The sequence below is a fragment of the Mobula hypostoma genome, chromosome 11 (genome assembly GCF_963921235.1).
Source record: "Mobula hypostoma chromosome 11, sMobHyp1.1, whole genome shotgun sequence".
Lineage (NCBI taxonomy): Eukaryota > Metazoa > Chordata > Chondrichthyes > Myliobatiformes > Myliobatidae > Mobula > Mobula hypostoma.
In genome coordinates, this window is record NC_086107.1 from 91,706,763 (window position 1) to 91,729,746 (window position 22,984).

The following is a 22,984-nucleotide window of genomic DNA, read 5'->3' on the forward strand; positions in this document are numbered from 1 at the left end:
ATAAATAGCAATAAATAACAAGCAAGAAATAAAAGATAGAGTCCTTAAAGTGAGGCAGTCGGTTGTGGGAACACCAGAAATAGAATGAATGTAGTTATTCCCTTTTGTTGAAGAGTCTAATGTTGAGGGGTAGTAACTGTTCTTGAACCTGGTGATGTGAGTCTTGAGGCTCTTGTATCTTCTACCTGATGGCAGCAGTGAGAAAAGAGCATAGGCTGGGTGGTGAGGAACTTTGATGACTGATGCTACTTTTCTACAGCAATGTTTCATGTAGACGTGCTCAATGGTTGGGACGGCTTTACATGTGATGTACTGGGCCCGCTACCTTTTGTAGGATTTTCTGCTCAAAGACATTTGTGTTCCCGTACAAGGAAGTAATGCAGCCAGTCAGTACAATTTCCACCACACTTCTGTAGACGTTTGCCAAGGTTTTTGATGACATGTTGAATCTCCGCATATCACAAGTTTGCATGTCAACCAGACAGATCATTCCAAACACAAGTACTCAGAAGTAATACAAACTGAAGACAATAAAATAAAGCAGAATATAGTGTTAAAGTTACAAAGAACGTGCAAGGGCCATAACAATGTAAGTTGAGAGGGTTCATTGTTATCATTCAAGAGATCTGTTCCAGAGTTTTGTAACACCAGGATAGAAATTGTACTTGACCCTGGTGGTACACATTGTAAATTGCTTGTATCTTCTGCCTGATGATGGGAAGGGGGAGGAGAGAATGACCAAGGTGGGGAGGGGTTTTTGATTATATTGGCAAAGTTCATGTCGGTCAGAATCGCGCCAAATAATAGAATAACCGTGATCTTCTCACATGATCTACCCCAATAATTTGGATTAATTGGAATCAGGTTGTTGCTGAAAGTGGTCAATAATAAATTGGATGATAATCTAAAGAAAAAAAACGATAAAGATATAAAGATGAGCTTTATTTGTCACACATGCATCGAAACATACATTTGAAATGCGCTATTTGTATCAACGTCCAACATAGACCAAGGATGTGTTGGGGGCAGCCGGCAACAGTCAAGCAGCGTGCCCACATTTCATTAACCCTAACCTGTACATCTTTGGCATATAAGAGGGAACTGGTGTGCTCTGAGGTGGTCACAGGGAGAAGCACCTCTAGACAGTGGCAGGGATTGAATCCCGATCTTACAGCTGATGTTGTAAAGCGGTCCGCTGGCCACTACACTACAGTGCTGATAGCCGAAGGCATGACAGTGAAAGACTTTATTCTGTTTTTGCAGCTGGGGGAAGCGAGCTGCCCACAACCGGGCTCAGATCATTTACTATTTGGCTGAGAACCTGGAGTTGCGTCGGGACGAGGTGTCTCAAGGACTGAGTTCTCTGACTGGCGTCGGTATCGAGGAAGCTGGATGCGAAGTAGATGCCTGTATTGAGAGACTATTCTATTGGGCCGCCTATTGTGACAAGTACGGGGGTACTGTCCAGGTGAGAATGCTAAAGTGTATGTCGTCCATGTTTCCTTATGACGTAGGAGATTATTTGATCCATTGAATCTATGTTGACTCTAAGCAATCCCATTCCTTAATTAGTGTTCCTTTTAACATATTCTCCCACATTCCCATCAACTATCCCCTGGGTTTGACAACATAGGTCCACATTAGGATCTGTTTATCATGGCCAATGTGACTTTGGGGTGTGGTGGGTAACTAGAGCTCCATTGGGGAAGCCCACATGGTCACAAGGAGAACATGCAAATATTGCACAAACCTAGGGTTATGTTCTAAAGTCATGAGGTGGTGCTGCAACTCTATAAAACACCGGTTAGACCACGCTTAGAATATTGTGTTCCGTTCTGGTCCCCTCATTATAGGAAAGATGTGGACACTTTAGGGAGTGTGCAAAGAAGATTTGCCAGGATGCTGTGTGGACTAGAGAGCATGTCATATGAGGAGACATTTAGTGAGCTAGGGCTCTTTGGAGCGAAGGAGCATGAAAGGGGACTTGATGGAGCTGTACAAGATGATAAGAGGCATAGATTGAGTGGGTAGCCAGAGACTTTTTGCCAGGGTGTAATAGCAAATACAAGAGGGCATAATTTTAAGGTGATTGGGGGAAAGTATAGGGGGAATGTCAAAGGTAAGTTTTTTTACTCAGAGATTTGTGAGTGCATTGAATGTGCTGCCAGGGGTGGTAGTAGGGACATTTAAGAAACTCTCAGAAAAACACATGGGTGAAAGAAAATGGATGGTTATTTAAAAGGGAAGAGTTAGATTGATCTTGGACTAGCTTATAATGTCAGTGCAACATTGTGAGCTGAAGGGTTTGTAATTTGGTATTCTGTTCTATATTACTGAAGATTGGTCAGGTTGGAACCTGGGTTGCTGGAACTGTGAAACTCCTGTGCTACCCACAGAGGCCTAGTCACCCCACCAACTGAGATTATATTCCCAAATCAGGATATTGTGTAGTTTTGGGAAACGTGCATGCTGTGGTCTCAGATGGCTGGTGCCTGTCGAATGGTAAATGCTGCACAATTAGGAGGCGTTGGCCGTACAGCGGCAGCAAGTGACTGCAGTGCATTTTACTGAATTTGCGCACTGCAGCTACTGCACTGATGCAATGCGTAAATGTTCACAGTGGTGGCTGCTGTTACTAATCAAGGTGGTTATTTGTTCACAGTAATGTCGAACATAAAATGTTACATCTTAGAGGATAGATGTTTGGATGTTTACATGTATAGGAAAGGTTTAAAGGGATATGAGACAAGCTTGGGTAACATGAACAAGTGTGTCAAAGGGCCTCTTTTCCATGCTAGATGACTGTGACTCTAACAAGGACCACAACACAATGAAGTGTTTATAAATTATTATTTGGCACTTGCCAGGGTAGATATATCCAATTTCACATATCATGCATTGTAAACTTATGTCAACGCCTCAGCATGACTGAGAATCCGCCAGCAATAATTACTTCAATGGCAGAGAGAGAAGCTGTGGCTTTTCTTTGTGTGAATAATGCCTTGACTGTGTTGAATAAAGGAACTGACTGGATAATCTACTCCAAAATGGCAAACTCCGTTTGGGGCAGACGGGCAGCAGTTGGAACAATTCCTTTGATTTTTATCTTAAAATAAAATATTAAGGGAAGATTTACTAAGTGTCCAAATGCATGGGAGGGCAGGAGCAAAGTATACAGATATGAGCTGGGAGAAGTATGTTTTATTCTCAAATTTGGTTATAATCCAATAATGGTCTGGCCTTGAAAAGCAGTGGTAGGGGACTACCTAATCTCCTAAACTGGATAACCTGGGCATTGTCACAGTCGAGGATGACTTACTTCTGCTGTGAGGGGGGTGGGATGAGCTCGAGATGAGATCCACAAGTGGGACAGTGATACAGGTGGGATGGGTGCTGCGGTAGCGTAGTGATTAGTGTGAGGCTATTACAGCTTGGGGCGTTGAAGTTCAATTCCATATGGGGTTTGTAGATCCTCCTTGTGAATGTGTGGGTTTCCTCAACACTCCAAAGAGGTACTGGTTATAATGTTAATTGGTCATTGTAAAATGAGCAGTGATTAGACGAGGGTTAAATCGGTGGGTTGCTGGCAGCGTGGTTCAAAGGGCCAGAAGGGCCAATTCCGCTCTGTATCTCTAAGTAAAAAAGAAAATGTAAGTGTTTGTGTGTTTCTGCTGCCATTTTCGCTGAATTTCCACTCCATCCCTGTAATGAAACTGCGTTTCTCTCCGCTGTTCTGGACAACATTCTATTTTGAACAGGTTCACGAGCCATCAATTTCCATGAAGTAGCGCAGTGGTGACCCTTCTGCTATAAAATAACTCGGCGTAGAATATCCAACATCGGATAGTGCAGTACTGGCTCATCTGGCCATATTTATGTAGGTGGGCACAACATCTATTCCATGATCAATCTAACTTTTCCCTCTTAGACAGCCATTTACCCTCCTATTTTCATACTGCATCCATGTGCCTGTCTGTTAGTCGCTTAAATGTCTTTCATGTATCAGCCTCAACCATCCCCTTGTGTGTCAACCTTGACCTTCCTCTTGTGCGTCAGCCTTGGCCGCCCCCTCGTGCCTTGGCCTCAGCTGCCATCCTCAGCAGTGTATTCCAAGCATCTATACCACTCCCTGTGAGTGTAAAAACCTACATCTGACATTTGCATTAGGCATTCCATCTGTCACTTTAAACGGACGTCCTCAGGATGTCCGTTGCTGTCAGGGAAAAGGCTCTGGCTGTTCACTTCATCAGTACCTCTCATAATCTTAGTTGCATCTCATCCTCTGTTGCTCCAAAGGGAAAAGCCTCAGCTTACTCAACCTTCCCTCATATGGCATATTCTGTAACATAGGCAGCATTCTGATAAATTTCCTCTGCACACTCTCTAGCTTCCACCTCTTTCTTATAATGAGGCGACCAGAACTGAACAAAAGTGTGGTCTGACCAGAGTTTTATAGAGCTGCAACATTACTTTGTGGCTCTTGTTTTCATTGCCCCAACTAATGAAGGCCAAACACACCGTGCTTCACTTACATTTAATAAATAAATAAATCTGAACTCTACAGATATCTCTTTTCCTCCAAACTGCAAGGAATCCTGCCGTTTAACTTGTACTCCACCTTCACTTCTGATCTTCTGAAGTATATCATCTTAAACTTTTCCAGATTGAACTCCATTTGCCGCTTCTGCATCCTGTCTATACAATGTCCTCACCTGTGAAGATTATCTTCAACTCCTGTTCACTCTGCAGATGGAATGGCATGCACTTGAGCAGGCTGGGTGTACTTAAAACCTCCCGATTCCTGAGCATGTTGGCCGGGGAGAGACCCTCCATGTCAGTTTGAGGACAAGCAATGTGCTGGAGGAACTAAGCAGCTCGAGCAGTATCTGTGGGAGGGAAGGAATTGTCGACTTTTTTTTGAAGTCCTGAGGATTCCAGATGCTGCTCAACCCACTGAGTTCCTCCAGCAATTTGTTAGTTGCTCCAGATTCCAGCATCTGCAGTCTCTAGTTTCTCCTTTATTAACCTGCCTGCGGATTTAGAGGATTATTTTGGGGACTGTTGGTGGGATTTTTCCAGTGCTGTGAGGTGCCTATGAAGTGGATAGTCTGTCTCTGAAGAACACACAATGGCATAGATTACTGCTGTCAGCTTTATGCTGTGTTAAACCAGCATATAGATGTGTTGGCGCGGGGCCAAGTGGTTAAGGCGTTTGTTTAGTGATTTGAAGGTCGCTAGTTCAAGCCTTGGCTGAGGCAGCGTGTTGTGTCCTTGAGCAAGGCACAATCACACATTGCTCTGCGACGACACCGTTGCCAAGCTGTATGGGTCCTAATGCCCTTCCCTTGGACAACATCGGTGGCATGGAGAGGGGAGACTTGCAGCATGGGCAACTGCTGGTCTTCCATACAACCCTGCCCAGGCCTGTGCCCTGGAAACTTTCCAAGGCGAAAATCCATGGTCTCATGAGACTAACGGATGCCTATAAAAAAAAAACCCATAAGATATAGGAGCAGAATGAGGCCATTTAGCCCATCAAGTCTGCTCTGCCATCTCATCACAGCTCATACATTATTCCAATCTCCTGCCTTCTCCCTTCATGCCCTAACCAATCAAGAATCTGTCGACCTTTGCCTTAAATATACATAAAGACTTGACCTCCACAGATTCCACAGATTCACCACTCTCTGGCTAAATAAACTCTTCCTGACTTTTGACACATTTTTCCTCAAATGGCCATAATCTGTGCTGCTACAGTAGATACAGCTGTCATGAAGTCATTGAGAAACACACCCTGGACATGGTCCCTTCAGCCCACTGAGTGTATGTAGACCATTAAGCTCCCAGCTTTTCACAAATCCTACTCCATTTCATTCTCCTTAAATTACCATCATCTTTTTCCCCACCCCAGATTCCACCACTGGTAAGTAAGCCAGGGCAATTTGTAATGAAAGATAAAAGATTAGATTAATCACATGTACATGGAAACATACAGTGAAATACGAGGGGTGATTGATAAGTTCGTGGCCTAAGGTAGAAGGAGATGAGTTATTAACTTCAAACTTTCTGCAAAATCACTCAAAGAGTTCAACTGCATGTAACGAGAGCCGGATAACTCATCTCCTTCTATCTTAGGCCATAAACTTATCAATCACCCCTGCTGTGGGCACTTTCTGGAAGTCCAAGATCTGTATGCTCCACGACCACCGGACTAAGTGTGTACATGTAGGAGGGGACTATGCTGAAAAATAAATGTGCTAGGTTTTCTAAAATTGACTCCTTCTACCTTAAGCTATGAACTTACCAATCACCCCTCGTATGTCATTTGATCAATGTTCAACGCAGCCTGATGCTGTGCCTGGGGCAGCCCACAAGTGTTGTCATGCTTCTGGCCCACAACTTACAACCCTAGCCCATATGTCTTTGGAATGTGGGAGGAAACCCACGCAGACATTGGGAGTATGTATAAACTCCTTACCAGCAGCAGCAGCAGGAATTTAGCCCTGATTTCTGGTGCTGTAACAGCATTCTGCTAACTGCCGTGCTTTCATGCTGCACCCTGTCTGAGCCACCCCTCCAGTGGTAAGCATGGATCCCAACCTACAATCTGCTTGCAGGAGCTTGGTGGGCTGAGCAACATATGTGGTGAGGTGAGGGAATTGTCAATGTTTTGGGATGAACCCCTGCATCTCACCCTGACGATTTCGGCAATTCCTAATCCCAACCTCCACAGCAACCCCCATCCCCACAGATGGTGCTTGACCCACTAAGTTTTCCAGCAGATTGTTTGTTGCCCCTGGTTCCAGCATCCGTAGTTTCTTGTGTCTTCAAGTATACCACTGAAATTGTGAATTTTGTCAATAATGTTTGGGAGGTGACTCCATACATACCGAGTAATTTAAGTTTCCTACATCTGGTCAGGGTGAAGGCAGTGGCTAGTGACAAACTTGTATAGATGCAGAGTGGAAATTATTCTGATGGGTTGCATCACAGCCTGGTATGGAAACTCCAATACTCAAGAACAGAAAAACCTGCAACAAAATGCTGACAACACCCAGTCCATCACAGGAAAAGCCCTCCTGGCCATTGAGCACACCTACAAGGGGCACTGCCACAAGAAAGCAGTATCCATCATCAGGATCTACCTTCAGCCAGACAATACTCTCTTCTCACTACTACCACTGGAAGAAGTACAGATGACTTATGTCCCACAACACCAGGTTTAGGAGCAGCTATTATGTTCAACCACCAGGCTCCTGAATCAGCGTGGTTAACTTCACTCACCTAAACCATATAACCATATAACAATTACAGGCCGACCTGCACTCAGCCCATAACCCTCCATTCCTTACCTGTCCATATACCTATCCAATTTTTTTTAAATGACAACATCGAACCTGCCTCAACCACTTCTGCTGGAAGCTCGTTCCACACAGCTACCGCTCTCTGAGTAAAGAAGTTCCCCCTCGTGTTACCCCTAAACTTTTGCCCCTTAGCTCTCAACTCATGTCCTCTTGTTTGAATCTCCCCTACTCTCAATGGAAAAAACCTATCCACGTCAACTCTGTCTATCCCCCTCATAATTTTAAATACCTCTATCAAGTCCCCCATCAACCTTCTACGCTCCAAAGAATAAAGACCTCAACACTGAACTGATTTTCACAACCTGTTGACTCACTTTTAAGGACTCTATAACATATGTTCTCCGTATTATTTATTTATATATTTTTTTCTTTTGTATCTGCAGTTTGTCAATATTTGCAGATTGTTTGCTTGCTGGTCTTTGTGTGTAGTATTTAATTGATTCTTTTGTATTTCTGCGTTCTACTATGATTGTTTGCAAGAAGGTGAGTCTCAGGATAGTATTTATATGTGGGTGATAAATTTACTTTAAACTTTAAACGTTAGTTGATAGAGAGCCTTTGGTTGATGTGTGCTTACTGCAGGGTCATTATCTTGGACTTCTCAGTGAACAAGGTGAAAGTAACTCAAAGTGAGAAAACCTGGAGGTGAATGGTTCAAGCAGGCTGAAGTATATACCTAGTTCTTGGCATGAAATAACACGGACAAAATCATCTTTAGAACTGAGCTGCACTATTCCGTGGCTGATCTATCTAGATTAGAATGTTTCATTGCTTAGTTTTTCAAGTTATACGCCTTTATGTGAAAGTTTATCATCTTCCCAGGGTATTCAAGAGCACTGAGTCATTTTTACATTACAAACTTCCTGTTTGCTGGAGATAATAATCTGCTTGTTCCTTTTTTTTTATTGTGTAAGGCATATTGAAGGGTCTTGGCCTGAAATGTTGCCCATTTGTTCCTCTCCATGGATGCTGCCTGACCTGCTGAGTTCCTCCAGCATTTTCTGTCTTACTCTGGATTTCCAGCATCTGCAGAATCTCTTGTGTTGTATTGCCTCAGTCCTTTCATTGCAGTGGAGTTTTCTCAAGTATTTAAGGTTCAGTGTTAGAAGGGCTAACAGGTGTCAGCAATAAAACAAGTTTGTTTCTCTTTCAGGAAACGCAGCTTTATGGAGCGACAGTCATGATTCGAGAGTCCGTTGGGGTGATAGGCATTGCATGCCCAGATAAGAACCCTCTGCTCAGCTTTGTCAGTCTCTTTGCCCCGGCAATCGTTCGAGGGAATGTGGTTGTCATTGTTCCCAGTGAGAGGTATCCTCTGCCAGCTTTGGAACTCTATCAGGTACAGACAATTAGAACCTAATTTGGTTTGTGCTACGATAATTGAACTGCTGTGCAGCCACTAACACCCTCTATTTAGAACTGCTCAAGGTCACAATTCACTTACTTCAGTGAAACTGATAGTCATAGAACACTACCACACAGAAGTAGGCCCTTCAGGCCACCTAGTCCATGCAGACTGCCTAATCCCATTTACCTGCACATGAACCATAGCCCTCCATTTACCTATCCAAAGCTCTCTTAAATGTTGCAATCAAATCCATATCAACTACTACCGCTATACTCATGCCCCCCTCTGAGTGAAGAAGTTCTCCTTAAATATTTCTCCTTTCACCCTAAACCTGTGACTTCTAGTTCTAGTCTCACCTAACCTCAGGGGAAAAAGCCTGCATGTATTTACCCTTTCTATATCCCTCAATTTTGTATACCTCTACAAAATCTCCTCTCATTTTCCTGGTGCTCCGTATGAAGTCCTAGACTATTTAACCTTTTCCTATAACTCAGGTTCTCAAGTCCCAGCAACATTTTTGTAACTTCAATATTATTGATATCTTCTTATAGGCAGGTGACCACAACTGCTCGAAATTTGGCCTCATCAACATCTTACAAAACTTCAACATGACTTTCCAACTCTTGCACTCAATGCTCTGATTAATGAAGGTCAAAAGCTCTGTTCATGACCCTATCTATCTTTGATACCACTTTAAAGGAATTATTGATCTGTATTCCCAAATACTTCTGTTCTACCATATTCCTCAGTGCCCTTCCGTTCACTGTGTATGTCCTACCCTGTTTTTTTCTCTCCCAATTTGCAATACCTCACACTTATCTGCATTAAGCTTCATTTTTCAGCCTAATTTTCTGACTGGTTGAGATCATACTGCAAGCTTTGATAGCCTTCCTTTCTGTCCACTACATCCCCAATGTTGGTGTCAGCCATAAATCTGCTGATCCATTTTACCACATTATCATCCAGATCATTAATATGGATGACAAACAACAACGGACCCAGCACCGATCCCTGCGGCACACCACTGATCACAGGCCTCCAATCAGAGAGACTGTCATCTGGTACCACTGTCTGGCTTCTCCCGCTAAGCCAATGCTGAATCCAGTTTACTACCTCATCTTGGATGTCAAGTGACTGAACTTTCCGGCTTCCCATGTGGGACCTTGTCAAAAGCTGAAGTCCATATAGGCAATGTCCATCTCATTTTCTTCATCAACATTCCTTGTAACCTCAAAAAACTTAAGATTGGTTAGACATGACTTAGCATGCACTAAGCGATTTGACTATCCCTGTTTATCCAAATACTTCTCCGTATTTTATAATACCTTCCAATATTTTATCCACAACTGATCTCAGGCTCACTGCCCTATAGTTTCTTGGTTTGTTCTTAGAACCTTTCTTGAACAATGGAACAACATTTACTATCTTCCTGTCCTCCAGTGCTCACCTGTGGCCACTGGAATTTCGGCACTAGCCTTCCAAAAAAGTCTGAGGAAACACCTCATCAGGCCGTGGATATTTCTCCACCCTTTGTCCCCTCCCCCCCCCACACACAAAGCCTTCTACTCTTGTTTCATCTATGTGCTTATTTTAGAGTTTCTTAAATGTCCCTAATGTATCTGCCTCTAGCACCACCCCTGGTAGAGTGTGGTGGGTGCATGGGACATCCTGCTTGAGGTTGTCGTAGACACAGATACAATAGGGGTATTTAAGGAACTATTAGGCACATGGATGAAAGAAAAATGGAGGGCTATGTGGGAGGGAAGGGCTAAATTGATATTTGAGTAGATTAAAAGTTCAGCACAACATTGTGGGCTGAAGGGCCTGCACTGTGCTGTCCTGTTGTGTGTTCTATATTCTTTCTATGTAACGGGCTCTGTTTCTTAAGGGCTGTGGTAATTCTTCCGTCTGGGTCACCGGGGAGATTCCTGCACTGGATTTGGTCGAATAGCTGTTTCAGCCTCTGTCTGGAAGCCCATGTTGGAAAGTTGAGGTAGCAATTAGTTGTGAGGACAAGAATGAGATTAACTCAAGCAGCTTCAAATTCAGAATCAGAATCGGGATTATTATTATTGATGTTCGTTGTGAAATTTGTTATTTTGCAGCAGCTCTGCAGTGCAATACAAAAAATGGCTTTAATTTACAAAATTGCATAAATAAATTCAAAAGACTAATAACGAGGTAGTCTTCATGGGTACATGGACCATCAGGAATCTGATGGTGGAGGGGAAGAAGCTATTCTTCAAACATTGAGTGTGGGTTTTAAGGCTCAACACAAGGAGGACATATCCCGACCCTCAGTTGCCTCTTGCATTGCAGGCCCCATACCAGTCAGAATGTTCTACACAGTACAACTGTAGAAATTTGCTATAGTCTTTGGTGACATATCGGTCTCCTCAAACTTTTAATGAGATAGAGCTGCTGTCAGAGTACACAAATGGACTAAACATTTGCCCTGGGCACTCATCATACAGTGGTTTCTTAGAATGAGAGATCTAAACAGTGATCTCTGGGGTTGATTATACTTAGTACCTGCAGTGTAAGTTTTGCACGTCCTTCGCTTCTTGCTGTTATCAAGCAGGGGACAGAGGAGCTTACTTCCCACAAGTTCTTAACTGATCCGATATACCACCTCAAACTATATTTCTTTATCTCTGCCTCAACTTGCACTAGTATACACCTCAGCGAGTTCCGTGTTCGCCACGATGCGGAACTTTTCTTCCGCCGTCTCCGTCTCCGAGCCTACTTCTTCGGCAAGGACTCTTCCACCCCCACCGATGACCCCTTCTCCCGTCTTCAACCCTCCTCTTCTTCATGGACACCCCGCTCTGGTCTTCTGCCTGCTCTGGATCTCTTTATTGCCAACTGCCGACGGGACATCAACCGTCTCGACTTCACCGCACCTTGTTCCCATTCCAACCTCACTCCTTCGGAACGCTCTGCTCTCCACTCCCTCCACACTAATCCTAACCTTATTATTAAACCCGCTGATAAAGGGGGTGCTGTTGTAGTCTGGCGTACTGACCTCTACCTTGCCGAGGCACAGCGACAACTCGCGGATACCTCCTCTTATTTACCCCTCGATCGTGACCCCACCAAGGAGCACCAGGCCATTGTCTCCCACGCTATCAATGACTTTATCCGCTCAGGGGATCTCCCATCCACTGCTACCAACCTTATAGTTCCCACACCCCGCACTTCCCGTTTCTACCTCCTACCCAAGATCCACAAACCTGCCTGTCCTGGCCGACCTATTGTCTCAGCTTGCTCCTGCCCCACCGAACTCGTTTCTGCATACCTCGACACTGTTTTATCACCCCTTGTTCAATCCCTTCCGACCTATGTTCGTGACACTTCTCACGCTCTTAAACTTTTCGATGATTTTAAGTTCCCTGGCCCCCACCGCTTTATTTTCACCATGGATGTCCAGTCCTTATATACTTCCATCCCCCATCAGGAAGGTCTCAAAGCTCTACGCTTCTTTTTGGATTCCAGACCTAATCAGTTCCCCTCTACCACCACTCTGCTCCGTCTAGCGGAATTAGTCCTTACTCTTAATAATTTCTCCTTTTGCTCCTCCCATTTCCTCCAAACTAAAGGTGTAGCTATGGGCACCCGTATGGGTCCTAGCTATGCCTGCCTTTTTGTTGGGTTTGTGGAACAATCTATGTTCCGTGCCTATTCTGGTATCTGTCCCCCACTTTTCCTTCGCTATATCGATGACTGCATTGGCGCTGCTTCCTGCACGCATGCAGAACTCGTTGACTTTATTAACTTTGCCTCCAACTTTCACCCTGCCCTCAAGTTTACCTGGTCTATTTCCGACACCTCCCTCCCCTTTCTAGACCTTTCTGTCTCTGTCTCTGGAGACAGCTTATCCACTGATATCTACTATAAGCCTACTGACTCTCACAGCTATCTGGACTATTCCTCTTCTCACCCTGTCTCTTGCAAAAACGCCATCCCCTTCTCGCAATTCCTCCGTCTCCGCCGCATCTGCTCTCAGGATGAGGCTTTTCATTCTAGGACGAGGGAGATGTCTTCATTTTTTAAAGAAAGGGGCTTCCCTTCCTCCACTATCAACTCTGCTCTTAAACGCATCTCCTCCATTTCACGTACATCTGCTCTCACTCCATCCTCCCACCACCCCACTAGGAATAGGGTTCCCCTGGTCCTCACCTACCACCCCACCAGCCTCCGGGTCCAACATATTATTCTCCGTAACTTCCGCCACCTCCAACGGGATCCCACCACTAAGCACATCTCCCCCCCCCCCTGCATTCCGCAGGGATCGCTCCCTACACAACTCCCTTGTCCATTCGTCCCCCCCATCCCTCCCCACTGATCTCCCTCCTGGCACTTAACCGTGTAAGCGGAACAAGTGCTACACATGCCCTTACACTTCCTCCCTTACCACCATTCAGGGCCCCAAACAGTCCTTCCAGGTGAGGCATCACTTCACCTGTGAGTCGACTGGGGTGATATACTGCGTCCGGTGCTCCCGATGTGGCCTTTTATATATTGGTGAGACCCGATGCAGACTGGGAGACCGCTTTGCTGAACATCTACGCTCTGTCCGCCAGAGAAAGCAGGATCTCCCAGTGGCCACACATTTTAATTCCACATCCCATTCCCATTCTGACATGTCTATCCACAGCCTCCTCTACTGTAAAGATGAAGCCACACTCAGGTTGGAGGAACAACACCTTATATTCCGTCTGGGTAGCCTCCAACCTGATGGCATGAACATTGACTTCTCTAACTTCCGCTAGGCCCCACCTCCCCCTCGTACCCCAGCTGTTACTCATTTTTATGCACACATTCTTTCTCTCACTCTCCTTTTTCTCCCTCTGTCCCTCTGAATATACCTCTTGCCCATCCTCTGGGTCACCTCCCCCCCGTCTTTCTCCCTAGGCCTCCTGTCCCATGATCCTCTCATATCCCCTTTTGCCTATCACCTGTCCAGCTCTCGGCTCTATCCCTCCCCCTCCTGTCTTCTCCTATCATTTTGCATCTCCCCCTCCCCCTCCAGCTTTCAAATCCCTTACTCACTCTTCCTTCAGTTAGTCCTGACGAAGGGTCTCGGCCTGAAACGTCGACTGCGCCTCTTCCTATAGATGCTGCTTGGCCTGCTGCGTTCACCAGCAACTTTGATGTATGTTGCTTGAATTTCCAGCATCTGCAGAATTCCTGTTGTTTTCATTATATTTATCTTTGTTTATTTCATTGTGTAAGTATAAAGTTTATGTTAAGTTTGCATATAATTGATATTTGTCACATTTGTAATATATAGTGCTGCTGCTGTGAAAATAAAACATAGAAACATAGAAATCCTACAGCACAATACAGGCCCTTTGGCCCACAATGCTGTGCCGAACATGTACTTACTTTAGAAATTACTTTGGGTTACCCATAGCCCTTTATTTTTCTAAGTTCCATGTACCTATCCAGAAGTCTCTTAAAAGACCCTATCGTGTCCGCCTCCATTATCATCATCGGCAGCCCATTCCACGCACTCACCACTCTCTGCGTAAAAAAACTTAACCCTGACATCTCCTCTGTACCTACTTCCAAGCAAGCACCTTAAAACTGTGCCCTCTCATGCTAGCCATTTCAACCCTGGGGAGAAGCCTCTGGCTATCCACACAATCAATGCCTCTCATAAAAAAAAAATAAGTTTCAAAGCAACACACACAAAATGCTGGAAGAACTCAGCAGGTTATGAGGCATCAACCAAGAAGCAACCAAATGGATTGTCCTTTCATACATTCAAAATGACTCCTCCAAGAACATGGAATTTTGGTTGCGCATAAGCCAACAGCAGAGTAGAGTACTTTGCAGACCGAAGGAACGAAGAAAGCTATTGGAAAAGACCAAAATCCAAAATCTTGGGAACTGCAGCAAATATTACATCGGTCAAACTGGGAGAAAGCTATCAACAAGGATCCATGAACATCAACTGGCGGTAAAGCGGCATGACCGACTCTCCCTAGTCTTTATCCGTGAAGATCGAGAGGGGCAGAAATTCGACTGGGTGTCTGTGAATGTCATGGTGCAAGCAAACATGTGGCATGCTCCTGGGAATGAGAATTCCTAGAATGTGGTTTTACGCAAACAATTCTGTAAACAGACATGTAGACCTCGAACCTGTTTATGAGCCAATGCAGGCAAAATTCCAGACCACATCGTGTGATGTTTGTCATGCAGCTAATTCTTTCCTCCCTACCTCACAATGGAGTTTCCGCAATGACGATCAATCAGCTGATTGATAAATATATAAAGGCAAAGCATTCAGAGGACACACCACAATTAACAGCGCACTGATGACGTTTGCTCGAACGGTGACGAAAATCTTTGCAAGTAAATTGCCAAGATTGGAGAACAATTCCACCTAACCATCAACCACCTGAGCTACACATTTTCCGAATTATGTGCAGCCCCGGACATTGATGTGCTATCTCATAACTTGCATTTGGATCATCAATGCACGTGGAGAAGAGCTGCCACTGTTTCGCTCTGCCTACAAAAGGTTAAATATGTTACATGCGTTTTACATGTCATCAGCTTACAGTGTCTGATCTATAGACTTCATGGATACCAGTTATTCAAATAGATATCTGTTCTCTTAATTTATAGAAACATTGTATTGAATGCATTGTTTATACCATGAGTGACACTTATGAGTTAGTTTATGTTTGTCTGATTGAATGTATGCGTGTGATAAGTACTATATTTTGAAACCAGCATTAAGTAGTCATGACTTAGTAAGGTTCATGCAGAACCATTTACAGAATGAGATTTGAACTCATAATCTGCTTGGGCTGCCTCCACATGCCCGCTCAGAGCTGCCAATTAATTTATGGTTTCTCTTGCCAATAACAATAACGACTATTTCCATATTCCCTTAAATCATTAGTTATTTTCCACAGAGCATGTCTGTGCTAGTAGAAGCAAGAACCATGCAGCTTTATTCCATTTTAAATACCATGTCCACAGTCTGTGGGTGACGACATCTTTAGTCATATTCACACGCTGATTAAATTTGCTAAGGGTTTCTGCCTGTGTCATCTCTTCTGGCTCACTTCCAGAAACCCAACATTCTTTGAGGTAAAAAAAATTGTTGTTTGCTCATTTCATTGTTTTCTAATTAATTAATCTTGGGTTTTGACTTTTTTAAAAAGAGAAATTAATCCTCGCTGTTTACTTTATCAAGACTTTTCATTAATGTTGGGCAACCTTGGTCAAATCTCCTGACAGCTGCCTCTATTGCAAATTAAACAACCCTAACGAATCCAATAATTCCTCCTGGCTATGGTTTAACTCTCTGACAACATCTTCATAAATCTCCTTTGTATTTCTCCAGTGTAAACTCATCTTTTCTACAGTGTAGTGACTAGAAGGATGGAAGTGGAGAGGATGTTTCCTGTGGTGGGGGTATCCAGAACTAGAGGGCACAGCCTTAAAATTGAGGGGTGACCCTTTAGAACAGAGGTAAGGAGGAATTTTTTTAGCCAGAGAATAGTAAATCTGTGGAATGCTCTGCCACAGAGGCCAAGCCAATGCGTGTATTTAAGGCGGAAGTTGATCATTTCTTGATCGGTTAGGGCATCAAAGGATATGCAGAGAAGGCAGGTGTGTGGGGTTGAGTGGGATCTGGGATCAGCCATGAATGAAGGTCGGAGCAGATTCGATGGGCTGAATAGCTCCTATCTCTTATGGCCTAAGAAATGTTAAATCTGATTTTAGCATACCCTCCCTTCTCTTATATTCTAGTCTTCTACTTTATTGAGCATTTATTGTCCTGTTGCACATTCAGGTTTCACTGGAAGCTGTACACCATCCGATATTTAGTCACCATTCACCTTTATATCCATTCGTCCGAAGGTCAAACAGAAATCCAGAGGCTGAAGCTCGATGATTGAAACCTGGATGCTGGAGACTGTCCGCTTGTGTATGTGGGTGGGAGGGAGGAAAAGGGCTTGTTTTGCTGTTATTGACTTGTTGCTTGTTGCGTTCCCTTTTGCTTTGTTCTGTGTTGTTCTGCCAAGCATTGTGGACATGGTATGTTGGCATTGGAATGTGTGGCGACACTTGCGGGCTGCCCGGGCACAGCCCTAGGTTGTGTTGGTTGTTAACGCAAATGATGCATTTTACTGTATGTTCTGATGTGCATGTGATAAATAAATTACTCCCCCAAATGTATTACCTGGACTACATTGCACTTGCCATTTGTCTATCTAATTGACCAGACCACCGCTACCTTCCTGTAGTCTAAAGCTTTTCTCCTCACTATTCATTGAATAGTTGATTCAATGTGCAGAGGAAATGTATTGCCCAGTAGAGCCGCAGTCTGGCTGGAGTTAATCTAATAGTTAGTGGTTAAACACTGACGTAGTGTTGTTCTTTGATAATTTGGGGTAAGTTTAAAAATCAAGTTGGTGTATGTCATTTACAGAGTTGCATGGCAGAGAAACAGGTCTTTCAACTTTTTTGGGTCCGTACTATGCATTGTACTTAACTGTACTCATTTCATTTAAAGATTAAAAAAAGGTTAGCTTCTTTTGTCCCATGTACATTGAAACAGAGTAAAATGCATTGTTTGTATCAATGACCAACACAGGAGCACCTGGAGGAAACCCATGCAGTCTTGGGGAGAATGCAGAAATGCATTCCACACGGTGGCGGAATTGAACCGGGGTCGCTGGTGCTGCAATAGCGTTACACCCACCACCATAGTACCGCACTGCTGCAGTACAGGAACATGGTCCAAATGCAGGCTAATGGTATTAGCTCAGGTAGACGTCATGGTCAGCTTGGACAAGTTGGGCCTGTTTCACTGCTTTATAACTCTGACTCTACAACTCAATGATCTTTGTAGAGAAAAACATGCTGTGTCAGTCAACTGGTGAGCTTTCGTTTTCTTCACATAGGTCTTTGAAACTTCCGATCTTCCAGCTGGTGTTGTGAACATTCTGACTGGATCACGAGATCATCTGACCAAATTCCTGGTTGAGCATCAGGATGTCCAAGCCATGTGGTACTTTGGATCTGCAAAGGTAATTGCTTCTTTTCATCGGAAACTGCTTGGCCCAGTGCTCTGAGAGTGGCCAAGCTACTGCTCACACAGAGTAGAGAGGCTGAGAGAGGAAACCAAAATAGACTGCTGTTGTGTCTTTTGTTTGAATGGAAAAAAAATCCAACATGACCAAGCAAAAAAGTTGATTTTGAAGCTGGAATCTAATGTTCGTGATCCTTGTAGAATCTGGTACCATCGCCCACTTTTCCTTGCCCAGACACTTCCTCGAAACAAGACAGGGAGTCAGCAGGTGCAAGGAAGCTCGGGCTTGGGGGAAAACAATTCGTACAAGTTACGGTACTAGTTTTAGAGTGAAGAGGGCAAAGTTATGGTACGTGAATAGAGATGTATAGAATCATGAGGGGCATAGATGGGGTAAATTCAGTGCTTTGCCCAAGGAAAGATGATCAAAAAGAAGTTGAGGTTTTGAGATAAAGAAGTAGAAAGATTTAAAAGGGACCCGAGAGACAACTTCATTACTGTATGTGGAATGACCTGCCAGGGAAGTTGTTGATGTGAGTATAATAGACATTTGGACAGGTCAGTGGATAGGAAAATTTTAGGGAGGTAGGGATCAAATACAGGCATATTGAACTTACTTAGTCTGGCATCTTTGTCAGCATGGACAATTAGAGCCAAAAGGCCTGTTTCTGTACTGTATTCCTCTTTGTCAACATACCTTATCTGGTGGGCATTGGAATAGTGATGTGTAACAAGGGTTTGATAGGGGTTTCAGAAGTCAAACTGTGTGATGGGAGGACTCTGCCATATTATGGAGCTGGAAATAGATGGTCTCAGTGTGGATAACTGCCTAGGAAATCTTACAGGAGACAAATGCATCACCAAGGTTGCCATCACCTAGTTTCAGCCATGAGATTGCAAGAAAAGTGATCGAAAGGTCTAATCTTAATAAAATCTTTTATTGTTTCTTTATGGTATGAAGATTGGTGGAGTTGTGAATAGTGTAGAAGGTTATCAGAGTTTACAACAGGACATTGATAGGATACAAAGCTGGGCTTAGAAGTGGCAGATAAGAATTAATTCTGGAAAAGTGTGAATTGATACACTTTCGAAAGTCAAACTTGAAGGCAAAGTACAAGGTTAATGGTAGAATTCTTAACATTATGGAAGGACAGTGGGACCTTGGGGTCTATGTCCATAAATCCCTTAAAGTTTCCACACAAGTTGATAGGGTGGTTAAGAAAATGTATGGTGTGTTGGCCTTCATTAGTTAGGGGATTGAGTTAAAGAGCTGTAAGCTAATTGTGCAGTTCTACATCAAGGACAAGAGGATAACTGAGGAGAGGGTAGGACCACCCAAGGATGAAGGAGGGAACATGTGCTTGGAGTTTGGGGATGTGGGTGAGGTCCTAAATGAGAACTTCACATCAGTATTTACAAACGGGAAAGAGATTGAAGACTGGGAGATTAGTGTGGAACTTAGTAATTAGCTAAGACACTTTGAGATAAAGAAGGAGGAAGTGTGGAGTATCGTAAAGAACATTAAGGTGTACAGGACCTGGTGGGCTATAGCCAGGTTATTGAGAGAGGCAAGAGATGAGATTGCAGGGGCCTAAGCGAATATCTTCGCGTCCTCTCTAGCCACATGCGAGGTCCAGGAGGGCTGGTGAATAGTAGTTCCATAATTCAAGAAAAGAAATCGGGGATTATCCTGGAAACTATAAACCGGTGAGTCTCGTATCTGTGGTTGTAAAGTTACCTTTAAGGGTAGAACTTGCATGGCTTTGTGTGGGGCATGTTGTATCTTACCAACTTGTTTGGGTTTTTTGAGGAGGTGACAAAAGTAAAGCTGTGGATGTTACTTACATACGTTTTTAAGATGGCATTTGACAAAGTCCTTCATTGAAGGCTCATCCACAAAATGAGGATGGCATGGGATCCCTGTGAATTGGCTTGCCCATAGAAAACAGAGTTGTGGCTGATGGGACTAATTCTGGCTGGAAGAATGTGATTAGTGGTGTTCTGCAGGGATCTGTACTAGGAATCTGCTGTTGGTGAATGACCTGGATGAAAACGTAGATGGGTGGGTTATTAAGTTTGCAGATAATACGAAGATTGGTGGTGTTGTGGATAGTGTAGAAGACTGGCAAAGAATACAGCAAGATGTAGATTAGTTGCAGAAATGGGTGGAGAAATGGCAAATGGAGTTTAACCCAGCCAAATATGGAGTGTTGCATTTTGGGAGATCAAATGTAAGGAGACAGTACACAGTTAATGGTAAGACCCTTAGTGTTGATGAGCAGAGGGGTCTGGTAGTCCAAATTCATCGCTCCCCGAAAATGGTTATACAGATTGACAGTGAACAAAGCCTATGGCATGCATGCATTTATTAATCAAGGAACTGAGTTCAAGAGTCAGGAATTTATGTTGTAACTTTATAAAACTCTAGTTTGGCTACATTCAGCCCTATTCACCTCATTATAGGAAGGATGTGGAGGCTTTAGAGAGGGCGCAGAAGTTGTTTACGAAGATGCTGTCCTGATGAGATGGTGTGTGCTATAAGGAGAGGTTGTACAAATTTGGGTTGTTTTTATTTTCTGGAGTGGCGGAGGCTGAGGGAAGACCTGATAGAAGTTTATAAGATTATGAGAGGTATAGATAGAGTATACAGCTAATATCTTTACCAGAGGGCATGCATTTAAGATGAGATGGGGCAAAGCCTAGGGAGAGGTGTGGGGCAAAGTTATTTTACACAATAATGGGTGCCTGGAATACGCTGCCTGGGGCAAATACAAAAGGCTCAAAGAACACAAAATGTTGTGCCATTGGGCAAAGGGCCTGACCCGGTTCCATGCCTTATGTTCTAGTTTTACCTACAGTTTGAACATGTCTACACAGAAACTGTCATTTGCAAATGTGAAGAGAAAAAGCAATTCCCCCTCTAAAACCTACTGATTTGTTTGTATTTGCTGCAATGCCAAGCTGGTACTGAAGCACCACAGACCTAACTGCAGGTAGTTGGAGTTGAGTTGTGAGGCTGAATGAAGAGTCAATACGCAGAATTAACAATTACAATGCAGCGTATCAAATTGGCCCAGTGTTCCTTTCACTGTTTGTTAACATGCAAGTATACAGGTCTCTCTCAAAGCTATGGCTGCACAAAACTGCCGGTCTAGTCTAGGTCTTCCAAGCTGGTGCGATATCCTCCTTTGGTGGTTATTGGAGATGCAGCTCTTGCTGAGAGCTTCGCCCATTGGAGACTTTGTGATCTCAGTAAAGGGATTTAATTTTAAAAAGTGTTCTTGACTGCATGAGCAAGAGCTCTGAATTTGTCATTTGAACAGATCACTGAGTAAAGTCCTGATTAGAATCGCTTCGAGAACATAGAACGTAGATCAGTTCACAACAGTACAGCCCTTTGCCTTTGATGTGCCAACCTTTTAACCTACTCTAGGATCAATCTAAGCCTTCCTTCCCAAATAACCTTCCATTTCTCTACCATCCATGTGCCTATTTAGGAGTCTCTTAAATGTCCCTAATATAGCTGCATTCACCACTACCCTGACGGCATTCCATGCACAGCACTCTGTATATAAAAAGAAAAGAACTTAACTTTGGCTTGCCCCTTATACTTATCTCCAATCACCTTAGAATGATTGCCCCCTTGTATTAGCCACTTATATCCACCCTGAGGGGAAAAGTTGCTGGCTGCCCCCTTGCTCTATGTCTCATCATCTTTTACACCCCTGTCAAGTCTCAATTTCTGTTCAAGTATTCAAAATATCTTTTAAAAACCTTTTTTAAGTTGGCTGCGATCTACTTGGATTTTTTAAAATCATTTATTACCTTGCAATTTAAGATCCTTTATTTTTTTCACTGTCGTTGGATTATTGCTAATGATGAGAACCTCTGTGTTAAAAGTCTGAACATTTCCTACCGTGGGAGTTGGATACTGTTTGTTCATGTTAGATGTGGACTGGGGGTTCATTGACTCATTAACTTACTAACCCAGAACATGAAAGCTGGAGTTCAAATTCTAGCCTAATTTAGGAAGGCTTGAGTTTGTACCGTTTGGTAGATTGTACTCAGGCCTTTGATTTTTCTAGTAATCTCTTTGATGTTTTCTCACTAAACAAAATAGATGCTGACCTCAATTTTATTTCAGTCTACTCACTGTGCAGTGGGATTAATTAAATATGATTTTGGAAGTGCTAGGTACTTTCCCCACGATAGAGGCTGACCAGTTGTTACAGTCACTGTTTCCACCCAGAAGAGACCGTGGGATAAAGTGTTTCAATTTTATTTCAGTCAAATGGTTGTGTAGTGGAATTGATTAAACCTGTGATGGATTTGAGTTTAATTTTAACATTTAAGAGAAATTTGGTAGGTACATGGATAAGAGGGGTGTGTTGGGCTATGGTCCAGGTGCAGGTTGATGGAACTAAGCAGATTAATAGTTTGGCACAGATTAGATGGAGAGAAGGGCCTGCTTCTGTACTTATAACATTCTATGATTCTGTTGAGATGTAAAGGTATGTTAGACTGCTTTCATAATTTGTTTACGCTTTCAAACTAAAGCAAGCTAAACTTAGACAAGTGGAAGTCATGCAGCAAATCTTTATCAGATTTATCACTTGTGTCAAGCCTTGACAAGGAGTGGTGGGCGGAAGTGTTTGCTTAGAAAATCTTAACTGTGCTAACTGCAGGAAGGAGCGGGATTAACCTTGAGAGCTGCTGATGTTAACTCTTCTGAAACTGTACACAGGACAAGAAAACATTGTTCCTCTTTCATTTCTTTTTAAGAACGTTAATGGATTGACCACTAGTTTAAGATTACTTGGAGCAGGAAGAGATGTTAGAGGAGCTGGATCAGGTAATTAGATCAGCTTACATAAAGTACTGGAGGAACTGAGCAGGTCAGGCAGGATCTATGGAAAGGAATAAGCAGTTGATATTTCAGGACAAGACCGTCCATCAGGATTGGAAAGGAAGTGGGAAGAGGCTAAAGGGTCTTGGCCCTATACGGTGACTACTCTTTTCCATTGATGCTGCCTGGCCTGCTGAGTTCCTCCAGCATTTTGAGTGTTGTTAGGAAGAGGCCAGAGTAATAGAAAACTGGCAGGTGATAGGTGAGGGGGAAGGTAGGTAGGTGGGGGAGAGGAGATGAAGTGAGAAGCTGAGGGGTGATAAGTGGAAAAGGTAAAGGGGTGCAGAAGAAGGAAACTGATCAGAGAA

At 43.5% G+C, this 22,984-nt stretch overlaps 1 protein-coding gene across 1 annotated transcript in view; it reads left to right on the forward strand.

Annotated features, from left to right (window-relative positions):
• The window catches only part of aldh16a1 (aldehyde dehydrogenase 16 family, member A1), a 104,463-nt gene that overhangs the window by 71,498 nt on the left and 9,981 nt on the right, over positions 1-22,984 (forward strand). The window contains exons 14-16 of the mRNA XM_063062515.1: positions 1,264-1,468; positions 8,518-8,703; positions 17,643-17,768. Of these exons, the coding sequence (XP_062918585.1) occupies positions 1,264-1,468; positions 8,518-8,703; positions 17,643-17,768 (517 nt within the window). The remainder of the gene's footprint in view (positions 1-1,263; positions 1,469-8,517; positions 8,704-17,642; positions 17,769-22,984) is intronic.